Raw genomic sequence first — 15,597 nt, forward strand, 5'->3', positions numbered from 1 at the left:
ACATTCAATGATTGTTAAGGGCTCATGAGAAAAAAGATACTCGCAGGACCTGAGGGAGGAGGAGCAGATACATGTACATGGTGGTGCAGAGAAAGGGAAAGCTGTTGGATTTGGCAAGGACTAAAAGAAGCCCCTGGTCTAGAGCATATGCCTGGAGCACTTAAAAAAAAAAAAAAAACAAAAGGATAGTCTGCAAGCTCTATCTGCAACAGCTAACTTTGCTTTACCTGCTACCATTTTTTCCTAGTGAGTTATTTAATTTCCTCATTTGTGAACAGACATGATTAATCCCAAATAAATCAACTATTAAATCCAAATCCTTTCTTCATAGTATCTTTTTCATAAAGCCCAAAAAGCATCTTAAGAAAGTTGCTGTAATTCTATGATGTGGATTATAATCAGTAGCCACCATTACAAAGTTACAGAGGTAAAGCAATTATACTTCCACTTAGCTGATTGAATAAGCTTAAAATTTAGCTCTGCTCTAAATACGGCATTGTATTTCAATGTTAAAGCAAAAGCACACACATATCATTATATCTAATTTCTTCAGCTACAAAGTACAGGCAAGTTTCCCTAGAAATTGTCATGACATTTTTATACAGCAAATCCCTTTAACACTTCGAGAAAACCTGATTTTCACTAGATACCTGTATTTTGGTAACCTTTAAGCAAATAACCTTGATGATTGTAACTATGCACTTAACTAAATATATGTGGAACTTCCAAGGGATTTCAGCACTCCCGAGAGACATATGGGCCTAAATTGTATTCTCAATTGTGAACGGAAGAGGAAAAGAAGAATGGACAGGGCTTGGTCAAAATACATTTTCAGAATAATGTGTTTTCAGGACATTTACAGCAGGAGGAATAGCACCTCCTACTGCTATACAACCTTAAAACAGTATACGTTGTGGTATACCATACTGCCTTCAACTTGAGCCTGGACAGGTAAGAAACCCCTTTGGTTTAAGATCCTACAAAAGAAGGGCTATCTATGTAAAAAAAACTGTAGCTCCTTAATCTGGTCACAGATTGTAGATGACACAATCATCTGATGGAAGTCTCATTAAGGTACATACAAGATCATAAAACATCTCCTAAATTCTTGAGTCCAAATCTTTAATGCTGTACTTCTAGGGTCCATTTTATGGAATTTAAAGCAGATCCTCAAAAGATTATTAGACATAGACATATATAAAAACAGTGCATCATTCTCCACATACAGAAGCAGCTGGCACTGACTAGAAAAAACACTTGACTAGAAAAATGTTCCTCAGGTGAAGAGCAGTGGAGTCTTCAAAATAAAAACGCAGTTCTACAGTGGTCAAACAGTAAAACAAATTCAGCACTCTACTTCCTCTTTTCCACTAGGATCAAGAGACAATCCAATGTCATACTTCAGCTGACCTGTTTTCAGGCTGCCTGTCTTCTCTGTTTCCTAACATACTGTGGTGTTTATACACCTGCCTCCTGGCTGATTTGGAAGCTCATCTAGCTATTCTGTTTAGGTACAGGGGCAATTCTAAATAGTTAGGTATGTTTGGTCTACAAGTATAAACTTCCCTTCTGAGGATGATGAGGGAGGGGGAAGATCCACAGAAGGAAGAACAAACTCCCACGCTCCCATGCTACTCTCAACTGTGGTGAACCCAATTTTAACACATCAAAAACGTTTACTCTTAGGATTAAACAGTGCTAGGTCAGACGACAAAGAAACACACCCTTGTAAGATAATGTATTTCTTCTTTCAAAGAAAGCTTCCTAGTTTGCAATATAGGAAAATACCAAGAGATCTATCAGATGGATTTAATGAACCACAAAATAGCAACAATCTTGTACAACGAACATCACAATGGAATGTGAAATTTTCTTGCAGCCTGTAGGGTGAAATATTTTCTACCTAGTCAAACAACTATGACAACTACGATGTCACAGACAAGTGACTTCTGGTGAACAATCTAGTACACACTACTGATTCTGTACTACAAATTGGAACTTCACAGAAGCATCAAAAGACACTGTTGTTTCTATGCATTCAGTGGCCAAAAATTTAAAATTTCTCCTGATTGAGTGCACCCACCAAACGTATTTAATACGCTCAGCAACACAAACTGTCTAGAAGACAGCAGTGAAAATGTAAAGTGTGAAGAAGTTTGTGTAAATTTGCTTAGGAAACATTTAACTAACAGCAGTGTTCTCAAACTTACGGAAAGCAATTTAACTGACAGCAGATAACTTAGTTTCCCCCCACTAGTTTCCAACTAGTCTTCTAGAACTTCTGAGTGCTGTATCTGCAAATATCTTACAGCAGAGAACAATTAGTATCAGTCCACATTAATTATGCAAGGGCTACATCTCTCCTAATGAAATAACTCTCTCTTCTTGTTAACTAAGCCTGGCTAATGCATATGTAGCAGGAAAAATCTGCTTCATTCAGGAAGTGCAGAAGTCCAACCCACCACAGGGTGTACAAGCCCACCTCCTTAGGACCTACCACGATCCATCGCGGAGCAGCAACCACAGAAATGAAGCCAAAAAGTGATCCCTGAATGATCCCGAGCAGTGAGAGAAAAGAGCGAGAGATGACCACCAGCCAACCCCCACTTAAATACTGAGCATGACATCTACAGTATGGAATACTCTCTTCAGCCAGTTTGGGTCGGCTCTGCTGGCTATATCCCTCTCAGCTTCTCACAGCTGCACATTAGTAACACCTGGGAAGCTGGGAAAAGTCCATTTCTTCAGCAACAACTAATAACATCAGTTTATTACAAACATTCTTCATATACCAAATCCCATACTAAATTCAAAATACAGCAGCTACTGAGAGGAAATTAGTGCCACCCCATTTGAAACTAGGACATCATTCAATTTTAAACTAATCTACAATCACCAAAGTGCTGTTCAGAAAAACTTATTTTGTTTTGTATAAGTGACTGGTCCTTGATTCTAGACTCTTCTACATTTGTCTAAAATTTCCATCTCTCCAAATGCCAACATTTTTGAGATTGGCAGCCTACATTCACTATGATTTATATCATGCACAACAAACCCCAATTAATTAAATTAGCAAATGAGGAAGGTAAGCTGATTAGAAAACAAACAACAAAAAACCACAAAAACCAAAACATGTTCCACAAAAAAAAAAAAAGTTATAGTTCGAAGAAGCAAGGGGAATGGGCTAGGTACAGCTTAAATTAAGCCAGTTGAGTCTGTGAGGAGTAAAAGGAGTACTTCTCTTGGCCCATATTGCTGTCTTTCCTAAATGGGCAGTAACTACTCAAGTTACTTCTTAAACAACTTCTTCAGTCCAGCGACATATGCAAGTAAACCTCTGCCAAAAGTCAGGCCAAAAACAGTATTTCAAGACCTGGCCTGTCTGCACCAAGCTATTGTAATGATGTTCACGTTACTCTGGTCAAATTTATTTTAAAGAAACTTTTGGCATATTTCTAATCTTACAGTATTAGGAAAAATGGGTTAGGTAAGAAAAACACTGAAAAGAAAATAAAAACTTACCACCCAAGGCCTTTTCCTCTCAAGCATTTCAATTAAGTCTAGATGGCGCTTGCGCTCATGGTATCTCTCAACATCTTGTTTGAATCGTTCAATCCTCTGTTTCATCTTCTCCAAAGAATTAGTTTTTTCTCTGCACAAGTTCTGTAAGAATATATATTTTCATGTTTTACAGTATCTGTTTTGTGAAAACACTTTTCAGAAATAGTCCACACCTCACCAGTACATTAAAGAAGAAATTTAACACTAGAGAAGACATTTTAGTACAGCAGTAGAGGGGAACAATCCAACTAGGAATAGTTGTCCAGCTTTTTCAAGTACTTTTATCTCATACTTTCTGTGAAAACAAATCTAATGTAATAGAATCATAGAACAGTTCAAGTTAATTTCCTCAGGAAGTTACTCCCTACAGTTCAAGCCTCCATTAATCTAAACATTGCTAAAACATCATAACTGGTTTTGAAAATACAACTAGCAAAAACACCTGCGAAAGATCTTATAGAGATTTGTAACAGAAATATTAAGGTTGGTATATGAAAGTATTACGTAGGAGTAGAAATGTATACGCATGCAAAAGCACAAGAAGAAACAGCAGAGTAAACGATTAAAAGAATGGCCTGTAGGGCCAATGACAGACACTGTTCCCAGAATACTGTTCCCAAGACACCAATCCCAGCAGTAACAGCAAGGAATACATTACTTCTGCAAAGACAATAAGCCTGTGCTCTGTTAAGATCACAGTACAAGTAACTGTCAGGGAAAGACCTTGTGTTCTAACACTACGAAGGCAACAAGGTTGCAGCTTATTGCATACACTCTCCCTTTTCCTCTCAATATTCCAAACCAGGAAAAACAGGTAGCAAGCAACAATCTTGGCCATAATTTATGGAAGCTGAAGTCAGTGAGATTAAAGCAAAGGACCACTTTATAACGGTTGATCACATCTTAAAGGCATAAAAGATTTGTCCAGAAAAGTTATTGTCAGTCAAGAATCCCAGAGAAGTGACAACTATTTGACAACAGGCATCCCTTGTCCTTTGCGTCCAGACCACTTGTACACACGTCTTTGAGCTTTCAAGCATGTGAGTGTCAGTGAATGAATTCTGAGAGATGAGTGTGATTTGGTAAAATCAACTTACCACAGACTTTGTAAATAAATATCACCTTCTTATTCCATAAGATCTCATGTTGAATTCTACTATGCTAACTTCCTCACAGTCACTGCTCTCTGTCTCTATAATGTGCAAGTTTACCTCCAGTTCTCTTTCCTTTTCTCTGAAGTTTTTCAGTTCACAGTGAAATTGGTACATTTCTGGAGGACCAATAGATTTTTCAGTGGCTTCAAGCAACTCAATCTTAGTCAGTTTTGCAAATTCTCCAACTTTGTCCTACAAAATAAAAAAAAAAAAGTTACAAAAATAAAATATTAGTTACAACAGTGCAATAGCGTAATACAGGATTCATATACCACAACTTACCTCTCATGAATATCACCTGACTTAGTTCTATGCCAGGTAAGTCTAAGCACAGGATGACCATCTCAGAGTAGCAGTCACACCCTCCAAAACATTTGTAAGATTTCATACACGGGTTTTTTGGAGCTATTTTGTAATGAATTAAGCTTAAACCTTAGCTGTTTTTTGCTGTTTGGCAGCTTTCAAGGGTAGCTGTTGAGGACATGGGTTACTTCATTATTTTTTAATTGCTATCATTCTTCTGAACAAGACTGTTGAAAGTTTTATTCCACTGTATTCTTAATATTGATTCTCAGGCTGCTGAGCCTACACCTTCCCAGTATAAATCCCATGATTAACTCAAAAGTTAAGCAATGTAGAAGTTAATATTACGTCTGGCAGCCAAGGACATCAGGAAGCATTGCCGCTGTCCAAGGCAGAGCAACAGGTCAAAACCAAGACTGGAGTGAAAGGTGCGCTTGCCACTGCTACAGTGGCAGAGAGCAAATAAATTAAAACTTTCAACACAGTAATGTTCACTGAACTGACATTTATGTACTAAAGAAAAAAAAAAGCTGTTTTAAATACAAAAGTTATGTTGGCAGAGTATGCAGAAAGCTCTACTCTAAACCAATATTGTGAATGTACAAATGAAACAAAACCAATAACAGAAAATGCTTCCATAATATTAGCTTTCTACATTTTTGTGTTTTTCAGCATGTCTTCTTGAATGCACTTCTCCTTGAACAGAACAATAAATCCATGGTCAGCTAGGCTCTGATAAGGTCTCCTTTTTACCACCATCCCTGATGACCCACATCAGCTGAGAAAGTCTTAGGAAGGAGCATGGCGAGCATGCCTCAGAGACCGAGGAAGGTATTTAGGATTAAATTATGTAAGTCCTACTCTATGCTCAGGAAACTGTTGAGCCACAGATGTTAACAAAAACACTCTAGTAGCAATCTCTGTGCAACTGTGGAGTCATTTAGTAGGACTGCTTTCTCTTTTTTGGAGAAAGAAATCCAGGCAACTCTTCCTCTTCACTCACCAAGTACTGGGTCCAATCCTGAGGAACTGACTGGATATAACCAGAGAAAAGTGCACGCAAGAATTGACTGGGAGAGTTAGCGATGCAGAACTATAGGAACCATGCAGGCAAAGGTACAGGGACAGTGTTAGATCTCAAGACCTCACAAAAATTTCCCTACAGATTTGTCGTTTATGAACATTCCTACAGCAGCACAGACAGGATAGAGATAACCCTGCTAGTGTTGCTGCTCCGCCACCAACATGGCAAGTATTGGCAGCTTTCTTTTCAGTCTCAACTGACAGTAAGTACAAAACCATCCAGCCAATAAGCCTTACAGGTCATACAGTTCCTCTTTCTTTCACCATCACATCAGTATTGCTACCTCATCCCTCTAACTCTTTGTGCTGTCCCATTAAATTGCTGAAATGCTACAGAAGCTAAGAAGAAACAAAACCCTCTCAAAACACAGCACTCCACTTGCACCCACTGTCTTTCAAAATTCATTCATACCTGAGGAAGAAACTGGCACAAATTGTCCACCTGGATGTTTAAGGCTGCAATCTGCTCTTCTACTATTTTCAGGGTTGTTGGCTTTCTGTTGATAAACCATGCTGACGTGTTGTTCACCACTTGAATCTCACGTGTGATAATGATATTGTCAGGTGTCTTAGACCTGATTAGTAAAGAGAAGTGTTTACACTTTAGGGAATATGGAAAGGTTATAAAGTGTCAAAGTATGCTAGAGTTACGGTATTAAAACTTTTAGATACCAAAATATTTAATTAAATTATTTGGACAGTAGCAGCAGATTCACATTGTATGCTTCAGAAAACATCCAGTACTTGAGTAGTGAATTAATCTCACACGGAAAACAAAGAATATATGCAAATCTTAACAGAGAGGAAGTTATTGATATACATTACATACTCAAGCTGAATGTATGAACCATTTAAAAGTTGTTACAGACTAGAATAGTTTATATAAAATGTATTTTTAATATGACATATAGTAAGTTTTTTAATTGGCATGCAGGAGGTGCACACTAATGCTATGTCTTTAAAGTAAAAAACATTAGTGTACAGAACTACATTAATAAGCTGTGTATATACATTCCATTTGGGAATAAAAATAGCAGCATACAGTATGAAAAATATTAATTTGTTTTAATTTTCTGCTTTTAAAGAACATCAAAGACTCATCAGTTTTCCACTTAGTTCTCTAGCTCACCACTTATCTTCAAAAATTTAGTCTGGTTAAGATGCATCAATAACAAATCCAAAGTCAAGGAAGACAGTGCATGCCTACAGAATGTAAATTTTAAAATTCCTGTCAAAAAGCAATCTTCTGCACAACCACTCTATCATCCTAGATGTTGCATTTAAGTATTTGCTACCAATCAGACAAAGGACTGAATTACTTTGCAACTACTACAGTAACAATGCTAAGTCTTCACATATTGCAAGTCTCTCTTCAGACTTTCAGGTAACACTGGGATGTATCTATATGGGAACAATCACATTGTCTATGAGAAAGACATTCTACCTCCTGACCCATTTCTTGGCCAGTCTCCAAAGAACATCTTATTTGATTACTCTCAAAAAACTGAAACTGGATAGGATTTTTTCAAAGACCTGTTCCCGTACAACTTTTTTCTTTTATACAATTTGATCATGGTGGCCAACTGTTAACACATATTAACTTGGACTCTCAATCAGTTGATAGCTCCGTGTTCTAGTTCAGGCAAACAGACGAGGTTAAGGCTTATCAAAACCACCTGTGCTATTGCAGCTTCATGTTAAGATCCCCATGAAAAAGCACCCATTTAGGAACTCTGTTAGGATAGTCTTTCTTTAGCTGTCAAAAAAAAAATACTTACAGGAAGTATGTAATATTGCCTCTTTAGCTGTCAAAAAAAAAAAAATACTTACAGGAAGTATGTAATATTGCCCTGTAATCACAAGGTACTGATGGACTTTTTCAGAGTAAGTAGAAATGATTTTCAGTTGCTCTGTTTTGCAAAAGCTTAACTAGAAGATTGCACTAACTGAATTAGTCAAATCTACTTTTTTTTTCCCTTCTATTTTGTTTCATTATGTGATGTTTTCAGTAAGAATGTAGAGGAGTCCCTCATACCAGCACTATCAGTATAAGAAAGTGAAGGCAGAATATCTGGTTTTAAAATTTAGACTTTGGAGTTCTTTAAAATTCTTTTCTTCTTTAAAAACAAACCATTACTTCAGGATGGCAGTACTGACTATCTCAACCATCCGAACCTTAAATGTAATCAAAAGCTAAACACACCATATACATCAGTCTTTATCTTTACACTTTTTGTACATCAAGACAAGAAATGCCTCAAGAAGTGTAATCAGGACCAGTCATCATTGCTTATTTCTTGCATGACAATTATTTAAATTAGAATTTTGAAGTCTAGGTAAAAAAAAAAAAAAAAAAAAAAAAAAAGAAAAAGTAAATCATTAGCTTAAAGACAGACCAGATTTTTTTTTTCACAACTTTGTGAATGAATGTGTGGGGAAATAATCTAATAAAAGGAAATATAATTTTACTACTTACAGTTCAATTTCTACTACACCCTTCAAGCATCCCTGCTTTACAAAGAGACCAACCTACAAAATCAATTACAGAAATTATTATTGTAAAATAACAGTGTATTATAATGTAACATCTTACAAAAAGATGTATTTGTACAATAAGAGTTGCTGTAGTGGGCTATTTTATTGAAAACATACAATTAAAAACAAAAATTTATTTTGGCTGTCTATTAACTAAAAATACAGGAAGACACTATGATCTCTCATCAACTAGCAGCATGAAAACTTCCTCCACAGGTTAACAATTTCTGATCAACTTCAACCTCCAAAACTGAACAAAATATAAACAGCAGATTCAGAGAGAGGAAGAAGTTCTCATGAACTCACGGAACAAAGGCAATACAAACGAAAGACATTGCTAAGCATCTGTACTAACAGAACTGCCAATTCTAATAGTATAAAAATACATAAACATTAAAAGCCAATAAAAATATCAACACACAGTGCTGCCATGAAGTAAATTTCCTTATTTACATTTGCTCAGGACTGAACTGCAACCAAAGAATATGTACAATCATGTAGGTAGCCAGATTCAGTGCTCCAAAGATCTACTGAAATATATTCCATCCAAGCAGAATATCCAAGAAAGCAAGAGCAAAACTTAAAAATTTGACAACACAAACTTCCTACTACAATGTCAACACATGATCTCTTGGGAGTACAAAATGAAAATAATAGCAGCAGAATCCAAACCAACCCAATTTCCATTTAAATCAAAAGATCAGTGACTCGATGCTTTCAGATAAATTCTCAAACACATCAAGGGCATGTTATTTCTACAGATTGTATATACTTGGAAATTTAAGTTAGACTTTTTTTTTAATTTCTCCTTTAGTCAGTATTTCTGATCAAGTGTTATTTATGCGTTAGGTGGCATTTTCCTACTCCACTGTGGATGCTTAGATATCTTCAAATATAACCTCTAGTTTATTCAGGTTCCAGAACAATTCAGTTGTTTCCATGTCATAATTCAGCCAAGATAACAAGTAGTTAACTATGACAAAACAAAAAGGCCTTTTGTAAAAGCCTTTGTCACTGGAGAAGCTTAGTCTACAATTTGGAGACCTTACTTTTTATAAACATAAAGCAAACCAAGGAAAACAGTATTTTTTCCCCTCCTCTGCTGGACAGAGTTCTTAACAAAATTCAGATTAAACACTGAAATTACAAAATTCCAGTTACCTTATCAGCTCGCCCTATGAAAGAAGGTTTTCCAGCCAGTCCCAGGCAGATGGCACAAACAATGCTTGACTTCCCTGTTCCATTAGCACCTACAATCATGTTCAAATTGGGTCCTGGATGTACTTCACAGACATCATATGTTCTGGAAAGCACAATAATTCATTAAACTTTATAAACATTATTCCACCTTAAAAAAATTTACTTACTTAAAAACACTTTATGATTATGTTAAATACAACAGACAATTTTATCAAATCTAGGCTCAATCCTCAAATATTGTTTTCTAAGAAAATCTCAGATAGAAAACTAACACTACAATAAAACACTGTGGAATACATTCCTACCAGCCAGAGTACTTACAATAACTTTCTTCGAAACAAATCATTATAAAGAATGAAACAGAGCCATATAATGACAATGTCTATTGACTTTACTAGGACATCATATTATTTTACATATATAAAGACTAAAAGAAAATTGAGTTAATTCAGTCAAGTGTGTCACATTTAACTTTAGCTGCCTGCTGCACAACCGTCACTCCATTCCACTCGTCTAACGCGTACAATGTACTTGGGTCTTAAGCTCTGCAAGAAGCCTGTGGAACTCCATATTGATACATCATGCAGTACCTTTCTTGCGTTACATGAACCTAAAACATTAGTCTGTCATGAGTGATTGGTTTGTTGGTTTTTTTTTTTTTTTTTTTAATTGTATTAGACATCTTTCATCATGTGCATTCAGCATGCCTACTGGAATAGCAACTACAGGAAGAGACCAAGCCCTAGTGTGCAAATTCAAGAAAAACCATTGATGCTGGTTTGATCCCAAATTTATAATGAACTCTATCATTCGATGTTCTGTTTCCACACTGCACCAAACACACAGAGAGGAACCGAGACACTAACACCAAAAAAAAGAAACAGAAAGGAGTTAATTATAAGACAATAACATAATCAATGTACTACTGGAAAAGAACCCTTAATGCTGAGAGTCAGCCTTAGAGCTGAGGCTTCAACTACTATGTTTGAAGCTTCATTTGACATCTGTAGCATGATCCATGAACTATGCCACTCAGAACTGTTTTCAAGCCTGACATAGAGCTTTCAGCATACTAGCCACAAGAAAATGGCCCGAAAACTTCTACTGGTAACTAGAATAACTCCAAAGAGAATGCTATTCCCAATACACAGAAGCTGCAGAAAGCACATGCAAAAGATAACACCACAGATACTTTATCCTAATGGTTCCCAAGGGCTGCCCTTGCTGCCCCATGAACATTTCCCACACTCTCCCCTCCTTCACTGCTTGACAATCACCTAAATGGGAGGAAAAAAAAAGCATGCGGAGGCTGACAAGGACAACACTTAGGGGAAGCAAGGCCAACAGGACCATCCCTGGGAAGGCATCCCCACAGAAGCGACATCGTAGTGAGAACCTACAGGATTCATAAAAAACACAGCAGCCTCTCTCCCTCCTCTGAGCAAGGCATCACTTTCCAGGGAAAAAACGTTCTGCGCCCTCCCTTTTCCAGCCTCGACTCGTCCCGGTATCCAAGGCCTTACTAAGGCCCCTGTTAACCCAGGGAAGACTCGGCGCACCACGGCAGAGAGCTGCGCGGGGAGCGCACCCCCACCTCGCCAGCCCGCTGCCCCAGCTCTGGGTCTCCTGACTTGACCGCCAGCTTCTCAGCCCCGCACCCGCTGTAAGACGGGACGGGAAGGAACCGAGGCCACCCCAGCCACCCACCGGCCTCTGGGACCGCAGCGACACCGCACGCCAGTGCCCCGCGGCCAAAGGCGCCCGCGCGGCCGCCGCCACCTGGGAGGAGGAAGCGGCCACCGCTCACTCACAAAAAGTTCTCCATGAAGATTCTGACGATGGAGCCCTCGACGAAGCTGGGGCGCGCCTCAGCGCTCCTCACGGCCCGCTGGCCGCTGCCGGCGCCAAACTGACAGCCACCCAGGCTCCAGCTCCCCGGCGCCGCAACCGCCATCTTCCCCGCTCAGCCCGCCCAACCCCCGGCCGCGACAACCCTTCCCGCCCCTCGATCTCATTGGCCAGCGGAAAACGGCGGGCCGGTGAGGAGCACTCTCATTGGTGGGAGGGGCGGGACTGAGCCGCTGCGAAGCTTTTCACTGGCTAGCAGCGCGTGGTGCCGGTGCCTATTGGCTGGAGGAGAGCGGGGCGGTAAGGGTGACCCGGGAGAGAGGTTGCGGTGTCGGTTTCGGTTTCGGCAACGGGGCTCCACAGGCTTTGTTGTTCCTGCTGGAGCGCAAGGCCTCATAACGGCCCAAAGCTTCTACGGGGGACTAGGAGGCTCGTTAAGACTGCTGAAAGCTTGTGTTTAAGCGGGACTAGGTAAAGGAATCTACACGTAACTGGAGTGATTTTTACCAGAAAGTTTACTAGGAAAACAATGATTTCCAGTATGAACCAGATACTTGGGATGCAGAGACTTGCAAGGCTACTTACACCTAAGCAACTCTATTTGTAATACCCTGCAAAGACCGAGACAGCCATGGTAAAGACATCAGAACAGCATCTTTGGGTACGGATGTAGCAGAACTGGGACCAATGAGGGAACAGTAATTTAAGGCAGATTGCTTGTGATGGGAATTTAGGCAGATGAAGTGAGGGACAAGGGCAGTGAAAAGGTTGTTCCAGTTACAGGGGAAAAATGGGGGAAGAAAGATTAAGATCTGTTAAACAATGAAGGGGACTTCTGCTGCAACAGTTTGAGTGCAGATGCCCACAGGTAGTACTGAAGCTGACCTGCACTCCAAGCCTGCCAGGACATCAGACCGTCACGTGGGATAACCCAAGTCCATGTCCAGAAGACCTGTAGAAGAATAAAGCAGCACAGAAATGCACCCTAGTACTATTGGGGGACGGGAGGGAAGGATAATAAAATTCAAAATATGTCATTAGAAAGATTTGTGATAACAGCTTTGTAATAGCTGTGTAATAGAGTGCAACATTGTATCATTGTAAGTTACTAACACTGATGTATCTATTAGTTAATTAGAATATTAGTTGGTAATGTTTTACTTAATCAATAAAAATTGTAGTCTCCTGAACCAGTTATGTCTGAAGCTTGCAGACCAAAAGTGTAGAGTTGGACTCATTAAGTAACAGTGACTTCCAGCCAGAAGAGAAGGAGGCGGTTGATGAAGGAACCATTTCAACATATTCCCACTAGAGACTGCTGATGAGATTTGTTTTTCCCATAATTTGCCAGGAAGCATTCCCCAGGATGTGGTGAGCACGGATGCTGTTAAGAGCTGTAAAAAGGAGACAGCAAAGGCTGCAAAGTAGGCCGTACTTGGACCAAGAGGAGTTCTTGAAAAAAGACAGGTAGGATGTTAAGAGCTAACACCAAACACAAAAGCAGGGAGATGTTACACAGTACTTAGCAGTGAGCAAAGCAACGTTAGCAGAATATGCAGTTGGCTAAGAAAGAGACCAAAATGCTGATGTTCAGAAAAAAACATCTGCTGGTGGGAAAAACAGAAAGGTGCAGGAGGTGGACAGCAAAACAACAGAGGAAGGATGGGAAGAAAACAGCAAGATTAATACAGATCAAAGCAGTATAAAGAAGTATCGAAAGTTTATTCATTCATACTTAAGCAACTAAGAAACTTGAAATCACAAACTGAAATGTTTTTCCAAAGGAAATGTTAAAATTAAGTAAAGTTGACATCTGACACCTAGTGTTACTTTTGAGGTAGGACAAGACAGACTTTTTTTTTCAAAATGTGAGGGGGTAGATGACTTAACGTGTCATGTTGCAGGAAAAGTGTGCTCTCTACAGCCTTTTACCTTACACAGCGCTCCTCTCAGTGCAGTGGGTCTCTTGAGTGTGGGCAGTCTCACTTGTGAGCGGTGTTCAGATCCAGGCGGACATGATGCCAGGTCTTTTAGTGCTCAGCTTGAGCTGTCTTAGAGAAGCTTCATGACTGTAAAGCTGTATTTATGTTACATTTATTTTAGTGTGACACAATATTCAGCCAGAATACAGTTTCATTTACATTAGCATAAAGCTAGAATAACAATGATATTTTATGTTGTTCTGGTTTTCCATTGGTGTAACTGTGATCTGAATTTGTCCCTCTTTCTCTAAATTAATAAGGATAATGACGACATGTCAACTAATGGAAAATATTTAAGGAATAAAAAGAATATTAAACAAAAGGGAAATAAAAGGCCTTTTTCTCTGATCTCAGGATAAGTTCAGTTCCACTCAGCACATTCAGAGCAATCAAATACAAGCCTGTCAAGTGTTTAGGGTGTTACAGCTGCTTTTTGAGGTTCTTTTTCATTTCTGTTTTATGGACTGTGCCACAACTGGGATCAAAGCAATTACTTGTAGGTTCTCTAGCAGCTTTTGAAGAATCTTTCAGACAGTAAATAGACCTAGTAGAGCAAGTCTCAGTACTGTTCTTTGCCTTGCTATGGTCCCTGTACAGCTACTGTAGCAGTGTGAAAGGAACAAATAGTGAATGAAAACGGGTCCAGGGCAGAAATCAGTTGCACAGGAAGTTTCCTGTTTGGACAGAGCTGACGGAATGTGTTTTATCTCACCATAAAACTGAAGTTTGCCAATGGACAAATCTTAATGCGCCTTCGCTAGTTCTCAGATGTTTTGCAGCCATTCTTGCACTAGTATGTGAATTTCCTGTTCTACAAACTGATATTCAGCATGCACTAAAGTAATTTAAAGCCACGTTTCAAATTCTCCCTCTGTTCTTTAATTCCTGTTGCAGAAATGGGTAGAAAGGTGCTGTTGTTCCCTACTGAAGGAAGAACTTGGGCCTTTTTTTTTTTTGCAATCAGGACAGTACTTTACCCCTATGGATATATATTACCCTCAGTGATACCGACAAAATCATTGTACCTGTGAGGTCCTGAGAGAATGCTCAGTGGGGAGCAGAACAGAGTACTTTGCTTATGTTCTTATTCATATAAGCCTAAATTTGATTATTTTGATGGAGTGAAGCAGAATTGCATAAATTGTTACAGACAGGAATCCAAGAGTTATACTTTGTGCCTAATTTCATTTACAGAAAAATCCCATCAGAAGTATCACCAAGCCTGCCGATTTTAACCACTTCATTTTCACTTGTTTTCTTCTTAGATAATTTGATCTGAGTGTTGATACCAAAGCATAAGCTCCACTGAACAACTGTAAAACTGTATTGATTCATAGAAAACAGTCCATTTTTTTCTGGTTGCTTTCATTTTCAGAATAAAAGCAAAAGTGATGCATTCATAACCAGTTGCGACTGGGGACTGTAGGTAGCTAGGGTAGGCTGTTAAGATGTCAATTCCTTTTGGCTCTTCCTCACTCTCTAGGAAATAATAAACTGCCTTAATCTGTGTGGCCAAATAAACACATTACTACGATATGTATTTAATTGAACATTCTCTTTAATTGTTTGTGACCCGAAAATGAAAACTTACTACAGATGCAAGGGGCTAGGTTGTCCCAAGTGCTGTTGATGCCATTAGGAAAAACGTATATTTTGTTATATTTCTGTTCTATTCTGTTTACTATGCCAAATTTTCAGGGCTCACATCTTGTAGCAACAGCTTGAATGTGGTGGCTGTAAGAGTAATTTCTGTGGCCTTATACAGGAACTTCCTGCAGCAGATCAGATTGCTTTCTGTCAGTTGTCTTAGGTGATGTGACCTACACATTTCATTCTCTTTGTATTCAAAATATTGAATTCAGGCTATTACATTAGGTTCAGTTGTTTCTTGTTACACCAGTAACTATGAAGTCTAGAGCAGAGCAGCAAGA

At 38.9% G+C, this 15,597-nt stretch overlaps 1 protein-coding gene across 1 annotated transcript in view; it reads right to left on the reverse strand.

Annotated features, from left to right (window-relative positions):
* SMC5 (structural maintenance of chromosomes 5) overlaps positions 1-11,766 on the reverse strand; it is a 49,304-nt gene extending 37,538 nt beyond the window's left edge. The window contains exons 1-6 of the mRNA XM_086771018.1: positions 11,648-11,766; positions 9,798-9,939; positions 8,578-8,630; positions 6,514-6,676; positions 4,773-4,907; positions 3,523-3,663 (exon numbers count right to left, since the gene is read on the reverse strand). Of these exons, the coding sequence (XP_086627144.1) occupies positions 3,523-3,663; positions 4,773-4,907; positions 6,514-6,676; positions 8,578-8,630; positions 9,798-9,939; positions 11,648-11,661 (648 nt within the window). The 5' untranslated portion in view covers positions 11,662-11,766. The remainder of the gene's footprint in view (positions 1-3,522; positions 3,664-4,772; positions 4,908-6,513; positions 6,677-8,577; positions 8,631-9,797; positions 9,940-11,647) is intronic.
* Positions 11,767-15,597: the final 3,831 nt, after the last annotated feature.

This window comes from Chlamydotis macqueenii, chromosome Z, assembly GCF_036417535.1.
Source record: "Chlamydotis macqueenii isolate bChlMac1 chromosome Z, bChlMac1.mat, whole genome shotgun sequence".
In the NCBI taxonomy this organism is placed as follows: domain Eukaryota; kingdom Metazoa; phylum Chordata; class Aves; order Otidiformes; family Otididae; genus Chlamydotis; species Chlamydotis macqueenii.